The sequence below is a fragment of the Mytilus galloprovincialis genome, chromosome 7 (genome assembly GCF_965363235.1).
Source record: "Mytilus galloprovincialis chromosome 7, xbMytGall1.hap1.1, whole genome shotgun sequence".
NCBI lineage: Eukaryota > Metazoa > Mollusca > Bivalvia > Mytilida > Mytilidae > Mytilus > Mytilus galloprovincialis.
The window spans coordinates 46,839,459-46,858,530 of record NC_134844.1 but is presented as its reverse complement, the minus strand read 5'-3'; the positions used below and the strand labels follow the sequence as shown (position 1 = coordinate 46,858,530).

The 19,072-nt window shown below is 31.5% G+C and overlaps 1 protein-coding gene across 7 annotated transcripts; it reads right to left on the bottom strand.

The window, feature by feature from the left end:
* Positions 1 to 3,774: 3,774 nt before the first annotated feature.
* Positions 3,775 to 17,881, bottom strand: LOC143083121 (uncharacterized). 7 transcript variants are annotated; one of them, XR_012980549.1, is made up of 5 exons: positions 17,726 to 17,862; positions 10,920 to 11,017; positions 7,791 to 7,916; positions 4,558 to 4,657; positions 3,775 to 4,068 (listed from the first exon to the last, which is right to left on the bottom strand). XR_012980549.1 is itself a non-coding variant. In XM_076259350.1 (5 exons), the coding sequence occupies exons 1-4, from the start codon at positions 17,843 to 17,845 to the stop codon at positions 4,570 to 4,572; spliced, it is 417 nt and encodes a 138-aa protein (XP_076115465.1). In that variant the 5' UTR covers positions 17,846 to 17,880; the 3' UTR covers positions 3,775 to 4,068; positions 4,558 to 4,569. The 7 variants fall into 7 exon arrangements, 2 of the variants coding, with proteins under 2 accessions (XP_076115465.1, XP_076115466.1); XR_012980551.1 differs by having other exon boundaries at positions 7,803 to 7,916; XR_012980548.1 differs by lacking the exon at positions 7,791 to 7,916 and adding an exon at positions 6,123 to 6,233.
* Between the last annotated feature and the right edge of the window lie 1,191 nt (positions 17,882 to 19,072).

Below are 19,072 nucleotides of genomic sequence, written 5' to 3'. Positions count from 1 at the left end.
GATTTTATGCTTTTCAGACATGCAAGACAAATTTCTTTCAAATTAAAGAGCAAAATTATTTTTTTAATTTACGATGGAGTAGTTTTTTATTGTTTTATATTTTTGGTATTCCCTCGCGAGATAATTTACCGTTGTAGATTTTAAAGGACAATTAACATAATTGGCTGTCTTACAGTTTTTATTTTGTTTATTATTTCATGGTTACTATTGGAGTTAGATCTGTCTTTAAAACATTTATTATTGGAAAACAGTATATCAGCATTATTTTGAACATTTTTTTAAGTATCACTTCTGAGAATAGCACAAGATATTTGGTCTGATATTAATTCTAAATGTTAAATGCATTATAAAGACAAATATCTTAAAGCTATGTTTGTTTTCAACTGTTGCAATTTTCCATAACTATTTGCCGATAAACATGATAACATTAATCAAAATTGTCAGTTTTATGAATGTTTATTGATTAATTTCTATTGTTAATTTGATAGTTTAAGTATGCTTTTTAATGAATTTATCAAATGTTCTTTTTTCCAAATCTCAATCAACATTGCCATGTATTATTATAGAAAGAGGACATTTTTTATGGATTTTTTTTTTATTGTCCTAGTTACACCTTAGCAGTACAGAAAATTATAAGGACGATTTAAGGTTTTGAAGAGGTTTTTTTATGTTATAAACCATACTTTGATCTATAACGGTTTACTTTTACCAGTTGTCTCATTGGCACTTACCATATCTTCTTATATCTATATCATGGTTTAGGAAAATTATAAGATCATCACCCTCTTGAACGTTCTTCGAGGTGACAGTGATTGTTTTCTGCTGAACTCATCAATGTGACTTAGAAATGAAAAACATGCTATAATTAAAGCACTGTTCATTTGCTTTTGGTTTAAATACGCGTAATGATGTTGTTTCTGTTGTAAAGATACACCATATTTTTTCCTTTGATCGGATTGTGGTACCGTGGATTTATTTATTTTCTTGTGTATGTATTTGCGTTAATTGATGAAAAACAAAATTTAGAGGATATTATAAAGCGGGGATTGCAAAAGTGTGCATACAAGCCTATTGAAAATATGTGCTTCGATGAATATCAAAATTCGTAGTTTGCCTTTATTTCAAAATTTGGACGAAATTGGTATCAAACGAATAATGATTAATGTTTTGTTTGTTGTTTTCAAATTATTTAAATTCTTTTTGGTAATTTATATTGATATGTTTTTATTTCTATGATTCTGCATCTAAAATCTGCTCTTTGCGATTCACATTTCTAAAAATTGATTCTTCTTGTAATGATTGTGCTTTGTGTATGAAACTGCTCTAAAGTTACCCCTTCGATATCATAATGTATGTTTGCATTATTTCATATCAGCAAATTAGTTACTTTTAACTTGTTTTATGCTCATTTGAGTATTCCTTGATATAGTCTTTATAATCATTGTTTTCCGTTTTTGCATTTGTTGTTCTCTAATAAACCAGTTTACATAATTCGTCAATCGCTGATTTTCAGTGAACGTTCATCTAATCATATTGTGTTATTTTATTGGTCGAGCTTAAAAAGATGGGGTTAAAACAATAGATTAAAACATGTTCACGGTTGTACCAACTCTGATTAGTTTAGATCTCAAACAAGGGTTTAACCCAATTTTTTTACAATCTGTATCAAATCAGATAGATTTCACATCTCACGTCATAGTTTTATCGTACACAGTTTAGCGGTAGGTACTAGTTTATAAATCAAACGATTGTTTAACCCCTCAATATGTTCACAACCTGTTCCAAATCAGATGGGTTTAGATATGACATCATCTTTATACTCATTATCAAAACTATACATGTTGTTTTACCCAATCACATGTTAACACCATCTGACAAATCGATATATTTCTCTTTGGTTGTCTTTTGTATATCTTAATGGTTTGAGTCTATAGGAGAATTCAATGTCCCTGATAGATCGTTGATAGTATAGACTCAGTTAAGTCTATTCACAACCTTCTTCACTCTTAACTTTTGAGAGATGCATATGTTGTATATACATTTTGTTGACGACGGAATGTTGACTTATTGAGGATAATTGTTCGTATGTTGTTATGCTGCTCTTCTACTAACGGGTAAACAGCATTTCCATTTTTCCAAAATAAATATTGCGACCTGTTGATATGATTGTATGTGCGTTTCTCTTTTCTGTATAATTATCAAACTTGGAATCATTCTTGATCTTCAATAATTATATATAATGTTGATATAAAAGAAATATTACAGATTCTTGTAATATTTATCGCCATCTTATAGTTTGTGCAGTCTATTCTAAAATTATCATACCGGTTTCACTCATGTATCGTTTATCAGTACAAATAAGACTGCTTTACACGTGAGTTGGATTTGATGATGCATTCACAGTATATAGGAACTCCCACCAAGAAAGGATTGGTAATTTAAAAAGAGTGTTGAAACACTGGCAGCTTTAAAATTGCAAATCCGTTCAAAAACTAATATTCGCTTTGCAGAAAAGCTTAATAAAAAAACAACGTTTATTCCTCATGCAAAGCTGACCTAAGGCAGGTTTTGCTATCGGTGTTAGGTTCGTTTTGGTCATATAGCTCTTAAAAAGTTTCGATTCTACTACATCATTAGAAAAAGCGCTTCTGACGCATAACATTTGTAATTAAGTTGGGTTTTTTTCACATTATCTTGTCAGTACTGTGGTATTGTCAAGATTGTTGATCGACGAAGGAGCCCTTGAATTTCAGGCAGCACTCACATAATTTGTGTGGTTATTCAATCTTCAGCTTACCTTGGGTTGTGGTGTAACGGCTTACTATAAGAACGCACTGTGGAGCAAATCAGTTTGATATTGATTGAATCTTTAAATTGCTGCGAGGCACACAGAAAGTAATAAAGGACAGAAAAACTATAACAAAAATACCAAACACTAAAGTATGGGGGAAGTCCATACGAACTGCCAAATCAAACGTTATCAATCAATGAAACGAGCGGAAAACTGTATTCCCGTCATATAATGTTATCATTTCAGCGGCATATTTAACATTGCCATAAAGCGAGGAGGTTTGGCTAGCCACAAAATCTGGTCAACCCACCATTTTTTCTTAAAATGTCCTGTACCAAGTCAGGAATATGGCAGTTTTTTTTTAATAGTTTGTGTTTGTGTGTGATGCATTGTCGTTTGTATTGTTTGCATATCAGTGTTCTGTTGTTTCGTTGTTTTTCTCTTATAGTAAATGGCTTTCCTTTGGTTTTAGTTTGTAACCCGGATTTGTTTTCTCTCAATCGATTCATGACTTTTGAGCTGCAGTAAACTACTGTGGCCTATATTTTGCAGGCGTACTCGGAATTACTAGAAGCTAGTTCAAATGCAGTAACAAATAAATCAAGTTCACTAAACTAAAGTGTCAATCAGTATACATTCAATTGATTTAGTAAGAAGACACCATAGACAGAAAAGCATAACTTTGTGCAATGTCCGTTCAAAAATTTTGATGTATCATCAATGCGTTAATGAAAAGATTTGATTTGTGGAAATGTGGTTTTTTTCGCAGTTGTCTTCGAAACAGCTTTAAGACAAGTTGAAAGAGAGTTCTTATTTTGATTTGTTTTACTACTCCAATGCATTTATGTAGCTGGATATTAGGTTTTTGGAATCTTTGTAAAACTAGCTTTTACAGCTATCTAAATAAAAGGTGGTCAAATACCCGGTGACCTTTCTGCATTTGTATGTCTGGTCAGGTATAAAATAAGATTAAAGCATAGTCATAAATTGCAATAAATGGATCCATTTATTTACGTACTCAAAATCTCAACCATTCTTATCAGATATACACAATATAAACAGACAAAGTGCCTCACGTTTAATATCACATTTTCGTCAAAATATAATAAATAAACAAAATAAATAGCAAGACGTCTAGCGCAGCTAGATTTCCTGAGACGAAACAAAAATAAAGTAAATTTGATTCCGGAAATTGATTGTCCATAATTGTTTTTGAAGCTTCATTATTCCACAGAAATTTAGATGACTACGAAAGCTCTCTGGACGGATAAATCTACCTGAAACAAACGTGGTTGATATTATAAACAAAAAAATACATATATACATACATTTCATATAATTTTGATTTTTTTGTTATTAGTTTCTATGTAATTTGGTGTTATGTGACACTATCCATTATGAGTATCACGTAATCAATGAAGCTAAGGGAATAAGGTCATACATTCGAAAGTCATGAGTTGGGTAACTTTGGTTAACAATAAGGAAACACTTATACAGCATGCGCATTACCAAACTACTGTTGCCTTTATTTTGCATAGTAGTTACTGTATCGTGGATTGACGGGAGAGCAGGTATAAATCCTCAGCAGTCCTGCACTATACAAAAGGTATATCAAGTAAGGACAGAAACTTTGAATTGTAGAAACCTCCAATATTTTTTTCAAATGTTTTAAGTTCGTGAATGCATATACTGAAGATACAGCTATTCATCGCAATAATAGAAGACAAGAAGATGAGTCAATTTGATAATTTACAAAATATACTTACAAATTTATCAGATCATAAATGGCTGTCGTCAGAACTTTGCAAAAGTCTGTTTTTGTTTATGAGTGTTCTGAGTATTCCAGTATCTCTTTTCCTTCTACCACTGTGAAAGGAATGAAAAAAGAAATGCATCAGAAAAATTTGGATTGCGCACATATGAGTGTTTGGATATTTAGAAACACAATTTAATTTTGCATGAATCATTTTAATTTATTTTCAATATACTTTATCAATTTATGTTTTTTTTTATTCCTTTGAAATTGATGTATCGGTTCTATATTGATAGATTAAAAGTGTTTAACTAACTGTGTATTTGCAGTACGTTTCTTGTCTTTTGGGGGTTTTTTTTGTCCTTTTTTTCTAACGACGACAAGCAAAGCGATCAATGACGAAGCTTTCGCCTACCAATGAGGTTTTGAAGAATTAGCACAATAGTTGTAAAGAAAAATTCAAGAATTCTATGCTTTTGTGAGCTGAACCTTTTGTAATACCTGTATATTTTTAAGCAATGAACGCGTACTCATTTTCTTAGCACTGTGGACGAGGTCTCTTTAAAGCTGCAGCGTTCTTTTTGGTATAATGGTCTATTTATATTATGTATCTCAATTAAATATAGATATTTGCAATTAATTTAATTTTCCAATTACTTTTGCTTTTAAATTAATTTTGTTTCTTCTTATAAGCAATTTCTAGTATACCAAGTAATGTATACTAGGAGATGGTTTGCTTGTCGTAACGTATTATTTTCTAGCAAGTGAGTGCGCTGCTGTCTGCGCACTTATGTGCAATACAAACTGAAGTAATGAGAACACTGCAGTTGAATCCATATTGCTGACATCAGTTGCAATTTTGTATGAACATTTCGCTGAACAACAGCTGAATAAGAATCATAAATGCAGAATGATTTAATTTTGTGACGTTAACGTTGTAAAGCAGAAATATGTTCAGTTTTGCGCATTTTACGTAGCTCACTAATAAGCATGAACAATAACAGAATGTGTCAAAGAGAAAGACTAATATTGTAAGGCCATATAATGAACATTTGCGCATGTCTGTAACTCATTTGGTAACATTTTAAATTGTGTTGTTTTACAAATAACAGTGCTCTTTTATAAGTAACGAATTCCTCTCTGCTTATAGTCCATGACGTTCTTCTATAGCACTATTGTTCATCAGACATTGTCAGAGATTTTGCATGAAATATTCGGGATTATATTCAAATATAGAAGATTTAAAATGTTTTTGTTTGGTTCATAATAAATGTATATGCATGTTTTGATGTTAGTTTTTTTCAAGCAGGAATCGTTTTGCTTTATTTGTTTGTTCGTTTTTCTTCGGAGGAGAAAACGTAGCTAAGCACTTGTTTTTCTCTTTAACTCCTTCATAGAAATGGAATATTTTGTTTCTGTAAGAACACACTTTATTTCGCTGCCTTATTAATAGCAAGTGTTACCAGTATTGATAGCGTCATGCTAGATGTATCAAGCGATTCTGGATTGGATATAACAGAGATACCTGAATGCAGAAAACATCCGTAAAGCCTGACCAAATTTTGCAGAGATACCTACATGCCATATGGGTCAATTCTGCCATGCCCAACTATACCACTACCTCGCGACAACGCAATCAGCGCCTGAAGTTCAGCAATTCTTTGGTCTGAAGACGTCCGCTTTTCAAATCTGTAGTAAATCAAGCATGCGGTTTATGCCCAGGAAGATTATAAGTGCATTGAAGCTGCAATTGGGGATGGTGTGATGTGTCATAGAATACGTTAATGTACGGCTTCTTGGTCAGTAATTGATAAATATGAAGATGACATTGTATTTATGCCATAAGAAGTTGATAAAAATTTGATAGCTGATGCATATTTGGTACAATTTGGTAAGTATCGAGCCTAAAACACATGTACCATATTTTTTTTTAAACGAACCCGCATATCAAGTATTCTATGACATAAAGAAATGGAAGAGCATGCAAATGAGCCTGGAAACGCTGCAGCAAAGCATCGTCATTTCTGCAATATAAATAAATTGATACCTACATTTTATTTGTGTCAAACTGACCATGCGATAGTAAAGGTCGTCCTTGGTATAATGCCAGTCTGGCTTGATAATCGGCTATACGTTGATCTGACCATGACCTCTTGGCAAACCTGTGAGTGAAAGGTAGTAGCAACATGCATATATTAGCATACATAACACAGAGGAAGAAATGGTTTTATTTTCTTCTTAGATTTTAGATAAATTTATAAATTTCTCTCATTATTTTTTCAATTATTTCTTTTTTTTCTTTCTAAACCACCTCTTCGTTATATAACATAACATCATGCAAAATAATAAATAAACGGAGTTTTATCGAGCAGAGTTTAAAAACGTTACATCAATGAAGTTGAAATGGTCCGATCATGAATGGCAAAAGAGACGATTAAGATAGGTTACAACCCAGTAGATGATCATGAATTAATAAACATTCTAAGTATCACCTGCTTGGTTTTTTCTTCTTAAGATTCTAATTCGAAAGTGACGATTGTATCTATTGGTTGAATAACCTAATGATGATCATAATATTTTGAAAGTTTTGAATTTCAAAATATATGAGCAATTACTGTCTTATAATTGGAGATTATCTTAATTGTAATTTTGAATTAGTCAATTCAGAAATTAAAAGTCAGCAAATATGGGATAACGCTAAACTCATTCTATGCTAGTCAAAGGCCTTTTGATCTCTAAATGAGTTGAATAAACAAAAATAAAAAATATTATTAGTTTTCATTGGTTTATCCTCCATTATTGTAACGTTTTAAGTTCTGTTTCAATGTTCTGCTCAATATATCGTTTAACTTATGATCATTCTTGAACTAAATTAAAAGCATGTGTGTCAGCATGCCAATAAAAAGCCTACATAGTCCAACTTGTGAAAAACGACGAATTTTAATAATAGTTACCAGTAAGTAAGTCTCTTTTTTATTAATTGGGTTCGTCAATGTTAACAAATATTTCATATATTGAAGGAAATGGCGCATTTACAAATTGGACTGTGTAACATAAGATTATATTGCAAATTTTCATTGATAAATATTAATATATGTAAATATTAATGCATATACTGTTTCATGCTAGATATCAATATATATATATATATATATTATAGTATAATGGTTATATCATATTATATATCATTCCATCATATATACCACTTCACTTGACGTTACGTTACTTGGACGAAACAACACGTACATTTTGTTGTACCTGGTGTGAAAATCAATCAGGCCGCACCCTATCTCTCGACACCCACTGGCCAGGCCCAGTCTGATCAGGGCTAGATACTCAGAGGCCTTTGCATCGGCCATTTGACGTTTAACACTGAAAACACAGTCACAAACATATAACATGAAAACACACACATATATACATACAAACCGATATTCGCGTAGAAAAGTCTACACTTAAACGGATAAGTGTCGTAGGACACAATTCCCAATCTCATCGAAAAGACATAAAGTAGTTTCTTCATGTCTACTACTGTTTGTGTATTATGGAATAAACATGACATAATACACAAGTAATGAAAAAAATCCATTGAGGGAAGTAGATTTAGAGCTTTTCTTTCTTTTACCGCCATATTGGAGGACAGCGTACACATGTCCAATTATTACAAGACCTTCATTTAGAGAATTAAGGCCAAACTTATTGCGTTCCGAGTTCTCTTCTCCTGGGCAGGAGTCGTCATTTTTGTATAGCCAAGAAGCATACATATACATAAAGAATTATATTATCAAAAAAATTTCAAATTATTTAGTCTTTTCTTTTGCGGTTGTTTGGTAATTCCCGAGTATATTCCGATTTTGAAAGCAGATTTACAAACTTTAATTCAGCAGCTTTCTTTCACTTCAGAAAATTTATATCAGGAAATTCTGAGAGAAAATGCGAGATCGGTTTATTGTTATCATTGGGAAATGGGTATTTTAAATGTAGATAATGTAAGTACTGTCCAAATGTTGCTGTATCAAACAAAATGAAGTCGTCGCTAGAAAAACCTTTGGTAACTTTTTGAATCATTAACTGAAATCTACTGAGGAAAATACGGTCAACATGTGGTACGTTCTCAAAAAGTAGATCTTTTAGATGGATTTGTTCAGCGAAAAATATTGCATAATTTGTTTCGAACAATTTTCATCTTAATTTGAACGCAGACTTTCAATGCATTAAAAATTATAGCTTTGATTAAAGTACATAGTAGGATGATATCAAATATTAATATAACGGTTCTCTGTACTCTTCTGACATTATAAAAATCTTTTTTCTCAAAATAGCAAATAACATAAGGCGGGGAAAGTATAATTTATCCATAGTTGGCGTTTAAAACCTCTCTATCCTATAATTAATGATGGCAAAGATTTGGAATATATGAACATTTGAATTCTAAGTGATTTTAAATAATTTGTTATGACACTATCATATTGTAACGATTTTTGTCTTCAATTATTGAACATTTCTGTATGGAGATTTATTAGCATTAAAGTAATCAAATACAATCATTCTTGTTATTTTTATGCTGTGTTGTCATTTCTATTAATATAATTTGTTTGACATTGTATAAAAAACTGTGTTTTGAAAAGCTTTGTCGTTTTTTCGAATCATCTTGTATGAAGTTGATTATTCTTATTGTGTAACAAAGAAGCAAAACAAATCTAATAAATTTTCTAACTTTAATTGGTGAATAAATAAAACAACCAATCGGTACCGAGGAAGCATCAAGTTTAAAGTAGCTGTGAAAAAGCGATGATCTGTCGTAATTTTACTGCACTTATGAAAAGAGGAACGGTAATTTAAACTTCAAATAGTAAACAATTACAGAAATGCTTCGTCGCAAAGTATGGATAAATTGATTTCAAATTAACAAATTGAGATTGATAATATAAATCTTAACAGACAAAATCAAATAAATTAGTATAAAGGAATTTCTAGGAAAGGCATTAGTAAAGGCTTACGTTACGTCGAAGTATTTGATTTTTTACTCCTAACGCGTAATGAGAAGGTTTAACAGCAATTGACAAATATTGAATATTTCCATTCCAAACAAACCGGAAATAGTATCAAAAAGAAATACTTCATAGATAATGTCGACAGCTTTTTGATATTAATTCCAGATAGAAGATTCACACAGTTATTTTACTGAATGAAAAACGTCTTTTCAATTTAAGAGGTTATTAATGAACCATGTTGAAAATTGATGGATGAGAGCATGTTCGAGAATGACTTGGAAAAGTTGTTTTGAACAAAGAAGAATATCATTTCTGTGCATCTGCTTGCTGTCGTTTGAATATTGTTGGTGTATTTTAATAGAATGAAACAATTGCTTTGTTTCTACCATAATTAAATTGTGTAAAATATACACAGACTTCAAAATTTAAATATTCCTATAAAAAAATCGGTACGAAAAAGTAAAAATAAGAATGTAGTAGTTTGAAATTGTAGGCTGGGGGGAACTTCACACTAACAAACAATAACGTGAAACCGGCAACAAACTTTGAAATAAAAATCGAATTTGAACGTATCAGTTTTGGGATGAGAACAACCAAATAACACATTTGATTGATAAATAAAAACTGGCAATAAAAAAGTTAAAATGGGTAAGATTTAGACAAATCAACGTTCCATCAAACCCGACGTTAGATGTATGCAAGGCAGGTAACAAAATCGCAAAATGTCTTTCTTTTCATTCAGGTTTTAGATGTCTTATAAAAGTGTTATTCACAAGCCGACAGTATACGTTTTTTTTTTTATTCAACTCCATGTTAAATTATTTTCAAATAAGGAGTGAAAATTTCAGACATTACAATGTCCTTCAAATATATCAAAATGTTTTAAATTTCTTTCTTTATTTGAAAAAGGACATGAAACAACATGGAGGATTTTGCATAAAAATTATTATGAAAGCGCATGGACTCACGCTGTGAACTGAGAAATATTCATAGTATATGGCAATACAGATTGAGAATATTGAATCATAGATGTATAGGTTGTACTGCAAACATGAATTTAGAAAGATCGAAAAAGTAGTTTACGCGCTTTTAAAAAGTAACCGGATATTGCGTAGCAAAAACGAATAGAAAGACGCACTTGGATATGAAGTCTTCAATATCAGTGAATGTGTTTTATTCGGAAAGAAAACTTCAGCAAAAGAAAACAAAAAGAAGTCTAGAACAAGACTGCATATCCACGTAAGCAAAGGGTACGCCGAAAATCAATATGAAAAGTGAATACACACGCATACTCGATCATGTCGATATAAAGACTGAATACCGACGAAAACAAAGACTACAAACTGACAAATGCAAACACAAATATAAAAACAAAACGTACCGATCCAAGTCATCATCTGTATATCTTGCTTGCACTACACATGCTAATAATATCGTTACTGCTACAATTATACTTGTTGTATTTTGCTTCATGTTCATCTGCAATAAGATCGACAAAAATATATAACATGAATTAGAAGAGTGGTAACAAAACATCTATTCCTTTAATTTATAGCATTTGTAGTATTGGTGAATACTAAATATATGCTCCTTGGGATACTGATGAATATAAAATATACAAGTTTTACCTGCAAACGCTGCATATTTTTTGTGTTTGTTTGTTTTGTCGTGTTCCAACTTATTATTATTATGATGCTTAAATGCTTTATCCGAAATGGGTGTTTAACATCGGTTTTCTTTCATGTACATGTGCATCCAAGTTGTTATGGAATCTGATCTTTGGCTTAGGTAAATGAATGAAAATATAAAGTTTAATTTCCTCTAGTTCGACAATTTCAACCAATCAGCCATCGTGCTTAGTGTATAAAACTTGAAAACAACTGTGGATAGATAAAACGTGGAAAACCGGTAGTGGGAAAACAGTGTATTGTCTTAAGCATGCGCTGAATACGATACAATAATATAGTTCTCTATAGTTGTTGGCTATTTTACACATTGAAAGTGTTAACATTTGTACTCATCTTTCATGTTATTATATTATAACTTTATTTCGTAGTATCCTTAAAGATCAACGACTTCCGCAATGCTACTCACAAAACCAATCAAGAATGCTTTTAGTGAAATTATATCTCAAGATGAAAATATTTGAAATATATTAACAGTAAATATCAACAGTCTCACTCAGTTCAATGATATTTGTTTGCATTGACATTTTTTCACTTACCAAAAAAGTCTAGTTGTCTGGTATACGAGTATTTGTTTTCAATTTTTTTTTATGAAAGAATACATAGATCAATATTTTATAAATGTATGTAGAAGAAACTGTGTACTATTACGCATTTGATGTAATGGTGCATTAGAATGACACGTAGACAGCAATTAGTCATATAAAAAAGAAGATGTGGTATGATTGCCAATGAGACAACTATCCACAAAAGACCAAAATGACACAGACATTAACAACTATAGGTCACCGTACGGCCTTCAACAATGAGCAAAGCCCATACCGCATAGTCAGCTATAAAAGGCCCGATAAGACAACGTAAAACAATTCATACGAGAAAACTAACGGCCTTCTTTATGTAAAAAAAATGAACGAAAAACAAATATGTAACACATAAACAAACGACAACCACTGAATTACAGGCTCCTGACTTGGGACAGGCACATACATAAATAATGTGGCGGGGTTAAACATGTTAGCGGGATTTCAACCCTCCCCCTAACCTGGGACAGTGGTATAACAATACAACATAAGAACGAACTATAAAAATCAGTTGAAAAAGGCTTAACTCATCAGATGGACAAAAATACAAGTGGACGTGGATAGTATTCTTTAAAATTGGTTGTAGTTCAAAATATGGATACTGATCATACCAGTTGCACCCTTAACTCCTACAGAGTAAAATTGCAAACAATATTTGAGAACGTCCATCAGATAAACCCATGCATAGAAAAAGACAAACATTTTTGGGGATTCTTAAAAAAATATATAGATATATCAACTGAAACCGTTAAGCTAGTTTCACTAATTGATTACAAAATTCAAAAAATAAGTGTAATGTTTTAATTGCTTCGATTATTCTGTCAGTGTAAGTGGAAAGGAAAAGTATGGCCGTTGTTATTTACATGAAGCAAAAACCTAAAACTTAAGCACAGACGTGATCGTGCAATACATAACTAAATATAATTTAAGTATGAATGAGCTTGTCCACAAACAGAAACCTGGTCAGTAGTTGTTTTTGTCATGTCTTAATGCGGCCATGTTATTTTGAGATTATTTTGTGATAGCAAATCTATAATTGTCACTGTTTAAAAATCTGGGTAGAAAATGTTCGTGATGGCTTCCATAACCATAATTTGTTCAACAGCTTCCTAATGTTCATTTGTAACGGGAAAGCAATTTTTGAATCTGCCTCAAAGCCATTTCCTTTTTGTCGATAGTTTGACATTTCCAGCTGTCAATGTACTATGTAAGCTAATGTCAAAACTGATCTTCCTTCTAAAAGGGAATGGTTTTGTGTTTGTTATATAGTTTCATCATGTTGAGTTATAGAGTGTACGTAATTCTTACATCTGCAGAGCGTTTTACTTCCTGTTTGCCGATAGTTTGAATGTTACCGCACTCATTGAACAGATGCTTGCTTTATACTACTGTAGGCAAACGGGTATTTCAAATAAATCTAAGGTGACAATAGGTTGATGACAAATTGTCCAATTCGCGAGTGAGATAGTTAACTTCAGCAACAAAAAGGACGGGATGAACCTGAGTCATATTTTGTCAGTACTGGTATCCACGGAATGCATTGAATAATTTCTATGACCAGCTGATTTGTACTATAAATTTCCACATAGACAAGCAAGCGAGAAGTAGTATACCTTTTCACAAAGCTCCCAAACGCAAGCAGCATGTATTAAAAAAGTGATTCAATACAACGTTGAATAAACGCACTAAATATTGTATTAACGGTACAAAGTACTAGGATGAGTATTGGAAATGAAATTTATAGTACAGAACAACTTGTTATTTAATGATTCAATGCTTTAAATGATTCTCAGTACCGGCAAACTATGATGCAAGTTCATCTAGTCCTTTTTTTTTTAAAGAAGTTTGAATCAACTCATTTAACATTGTATAAAATGTACAAAGTAGTATGATGAGCAATGGAGAGTACTAGGAAGTATCAGGATTAGAGAATTTGAAATGGGGAAAAAACTGTCTTCAAATGTCGCAGCTGGTATTTGTAAAATAAAAATACAAGAAAACGTATAAACTAAAAGACTTTTTTGCATGACACCAGTCAGCGGATTGCATCACAAAACAAATATCATTTAAACTACTGTACATCATCGTTTCCTTAAACAATTATGACAATTCTATAGTTTTATATACGCAATCACTTATAGATTTTCAGTAATATGCATGGCATTGCATGTTGCGCTTTGTGTGAATTACAAATACACTTATACTTATGCAGATTGAATTGGAGAAAATGGTATAGATTAACAAATGTTTTAAATTCCATTTGAATTTCTAAGCATTTGCAATTCAGCATTTTAATATAATTTGTAAAGACATTCTATAGGTTCATGTCTGAATGTTACATACATTCTCGATCAAAAAGAAAAAAACTGCGAGTCAGCATTGGGTCTTTTAACGACAAGTGGTGGTCGCGTTTTGTCCTTCTATTGAATAATACATTTGTAAATTTTGCGGACGCCATCACGAGTTGGTTGTGGATATGGAAAATACAAGATGATATCGGATATGTTCCTGTATGTCGTGACTGCGATCCCCTTTCCTTTTCACGAATGTGACCTACCGAAATTAGACTTTTTACCTGATACCGAAAGTCGCTGTTGATATGGAAAGGGGCAAATTAATACAAAAGAGATAGTTTATGAAAGTGAACTCTTCTTAAAAAAACGAAAGTTCTTTGTAAGAAAATTTGCCACCACCAATTTGTAATTTTACGGTCACAAATACAATTGTATTTGCAAATAGAGTTGTTTTTGCGACGATTATTGTCTAGCCAATTAAACGGATATATGCGACCGTCAAATCTCAAATTTACCATGGCATTTTTTCAAACACAATAGTGCCATTCCTATTCAAATCCATTCTTAAATGTTCAAAATAGACATTCCATATATCCTAGAAAAGTCTATTGCACGATGTTGTTTTCAATGATTCCGACCGTCAACCGTGGAAAAGTCATCAGACATCGTCCAACAAAAAATGTTTTCTTCAGTTTTAGTTTGTTACCCCTGTTTTTTTCTCTCAATCGGTTTATGACTTTTAAACAGCGGTAAACTACTGTTGCCTTTATTTTACAAATTATGTATTTCAATTGAAATGCATCTATTTTAAATTCAACTGGTAAAAGATAAACTTGTAAATAAAAACATATGGAATTGTATGTAATTCTAATTCAACGAATTTGAAAAAAAATGCGTCGAAATGATTGAAATCGTATATGCATATATCACCAATCACTAGTCATATTAACCCAAAGCCATATCAAGTAGCAGTCCCTAGTTTATCTACTAGTGGGATATGTAAACTCAATATACAAGCTGAGATCACATGATACCACTTTGGAAAAGGACGTTAACAATTGGAAACATAGATAATTGTTTTGTCGATCCAAACTTTGACTTGTCAATCACCGTGACCAGCATGGATTAGACTTAGATATATAGCAGACAGTCGTTGCATGGTATCTTTTTAGTTTCTAATTCATTTGAACATACGAGGACTTTAGAAAACTAATTTCTAGTTTCCATCGAAAGGACACATCAATAAACCTCAAAGCTTAATTTCACTTTCCGTTTTGAGTTTTCCTTGGACTTCAGTATTTTAGTTATTTTACTTTTTATGTTCTTGTTTTCCTATCTATTTTTAAGAAGGTTTTGTATATTTTTGTTTCATAAAAGTACAGAAACATTTTAGCTATCAGAGGCGCACAATAAATACCAACTAGAATCCCGACGCTAGATGCAATCTTAATCTACAAAATTCATCAAATATATTATTGATAAAAGAGTTTGCCATAAATTGTCACAATTTTTATAAATTCTGTGTCAAACAATGTTTTACAAATGATAAAATCGTTTAAAAAGGGGAAAAACTTTCCGTCTTTTTGTTACTTGCGGAAGTTGCAGTCTATTTTAATAATTTCAGCTATCAAGGGCGTAAAATTAGTAGCCACTAGAATCCCAACGTCAGATTCAATATTAACCTACAAAACTCATCAGGTATATAACCGATAATGATTTTTCAAAAAAAAAAACCGTCATAATTTTCCTAAATACTGTGTCAAACAATGTATTTTACTAATGAAACGATAGTAAAAAAAATGAAAACTTTACTCCTTATTGTATTTGACAGTCTATTTTAATAATGTGTCTATTACTCTCTACTTTGTAATTGTTTGGCTTTTTAATTATTTTGATATGAGCGTCACTGATGAGTCTTATGTAGACGAAACGCGCGTCTTACGTACTAAATTATAATCCTGGTACCTTTGATAACTATAACTAGACTACAAATCCAAAAGAAGTAAAAGTACAATTGACGCTGCATAGAAGTAAAAGTACAATTGACGCTGCATAGAAGTAAAAGTACAATTGACGCTGCATAGACATACAATTGAAGTTCCGTTTTAGATGAATAAATACTGCTGTCAAATCAAATTATCACCTTATTCAAACTAAAACAATAAAAGATTTTTATTTTCCAATATAATTGGTAGACGTTATATTATTTCCTGGTCGCCTGACACTTAACTTTTTGATGTTCTATATTCTGAAAACGTTTTATAATTCATTGAAAACTCTATGTTACCATTAATTCTTTTTCAAACCTATAGACAATTGAACGTGTACAGATGTTTTATTAACAAATGTGTCTGTCAACTTTTCATGTTTACTCATTCATATTTAATTGCAATGAAATTTGGTCGAACCTTTGCTATTTTATATGTATATCAAGTATCCCTTTTATTTGATTTAGCAAAACTTATAAACTTTAAGCAAGTGTTCAAAATTTGGTACAAATTGACAAATTTGATTTAATACGTGAATTAGTGTCTATTGTAAATACTAAGTTTATGATTTTGCAATTGTTTTTGTAAAAAAAAGTAAAATCACAAAAATACTGAACTCCGAGGAAAATTCAAAACGGAAAGTCACTAATCAAATGGCAAAATGAAATGATAAATCACATGAAACGAATGTACAATAACTGTCATATTTCTGACTTGATCCAGGCATTTTCAAATGTAGAAAATGGTGGATTCAACCTGGTTTTATAGCGCTAAACCTCTCACTTGTATGACAGTCGCATCAAATTTCATTAAATTTACAACAATGTTTGAAATATTTGTAAATTTCTGTTATAAATAAAATTTGATATTTACGACTGATTCTGAAATGTACAAAAAAACAAGATGACTGGGGTATAGAGATAACACACACTTTTTAAACAGTAATAATCGAAATTTACCGTCATCATCTCTTTTGCCTTACCCTACAGAGAAAAAAACATACATGTTCTTAATTTTTATCTCGTTCTTAAAAGGGCTTTTATAGCTGACAATGTGGTATGTTATTTACTCATTGTTGAAGGCCGTACGGTGACTTATAGTTGTTAATTTCTGAGTCATTTGGCCTCTTGTGAAAAGTCTCATTGGCAATCATACCACAGCTTCTTATCTATATGGCATAGTGTCCATTAGGCAAAAAGCGAATAGTTATTTCGTTAAAAAAGAAGTCTAAATTATGATGCTAACGCATTTTCCACATACACATTTGTCGCTTTAAAATGAAAAAAAAAAATCTAAAGTCAAAGAACAAAAGGATATGAGGTAACCATCCATTTCACAAAATCAGAACATGCACAGCAGAAAACACACCCAAAAAAGCAAAGGAACAGCGCTTTTATTTCTCAGTTTAGAATCATTACTAAGTTTATATCATATATGGTAAACGTTATATTATATCAATATGTAATAAAATGTGACAATGCTCAACCATGCTACTGCATTATACAATCATAAAGACCAACAGTCATTAATTATTATGATACCAGGAAAAACTATACTTTTGTTGTCTTCATATTCATTAATAAATGCTGCTAAAACTCAATAAAAATACTATTAATAAGAAATGCTATAACAAACTTACCTTTTCAGGAAAAGAATTAGTCTTTCTTAGATCCAAGTTCAGAAGTAAGTGAAAGATTAATTTAGATTTTTCAATATTTATAGATTTTTTTTCTATTAATTCGTGACGCAATGGGAACATTAGCAATACCACGAATGGAGGCGATGTAAACTTCAAGTGACCAATCAAATACAGTGTCTGAAGTTTGTAAAAAAAAAGTGAGAGCCAACTGTCCTAAATGAACTGCTTCGCCCATTTACGTGACAACAAATATGGCATAATTGTTTAAAACTGTCCGACATGTCGTCAGACGCAAGACAGAGAGGTACTTCAGGAAAAAAAATATCGGTTTTGTAGCACTGGCTATTACTTTCGATAAGTTGCTTGCTATGTGATTTTGTAAATGATTGTTCATTAATTAATATAATGTATATCACTATTAGTTTCAATATTTCAATCGTAACACATACAATACTATAAGTGTGGTTTAATTGACGTTTAAGTAAAGTGATTTTACTCTAATTGGGTTTATAAGTTTGTAGTAAACGTGTCCTGTTTAAATTAGCGGTTACTGCGATTCAGGTAAACACTTATGAAATAATAAATATTCATAAAAATGGACAGCTTAATCTAAAAGACAAAATTGGATTTAATACGGATATCTAAAAACCATTTTATACCAATTTTTCCTTTCTTAGTTTTTCGTTTTAAGATAGGGCTTTATCAGTTTGTTTTCGACTAGTGGGTTTGAATAACACAGTCGTTGCTCCCTATCTTTACTCTCTGCCTTTGCTATCTACTTTTTTGACAACTTACAAAATACAAGAATATAAGGTATTTCCATATAAGAGTGCATTGTACATTATAACAAAGAGGTGAAAGATACCAATGGAACATTCAAAATCATAAGTAAAAAATAAACTGACAACGCCATGAATGCAAAAGAAAAGACAAACAGACAAGTACATAAAATATAACATAGAAAACTAGAGACTGAGCAACACGAACCACCGAAAGCTAGGGTTATCTCACGTGCTTCGGAAGGGTGCTCCATATGTTTCGGTTTCATCTATTATCTATTTTTTGCTAAAAACATTTTATCTGAAAATAATCTCATAGTAATTTTTCGACTTCTCTGACAAGCCTCTTAACGTAGCTAGATTCGAACATTGCCACTGAATTGGCTTAAAGTCATCACATAACGCTATTCCAATTGTTTTAAATGACAAATATGAGTTTGGTGGCAATTTGAATTATTTATATTATTACACGAATTTTATTTTAAGTTCTCAGTTAATTAAAATTATTTTTAAAATGATATGGATTTAAATTTGCTACATCAATTAATCACCAGACTGGTCAGAAGTC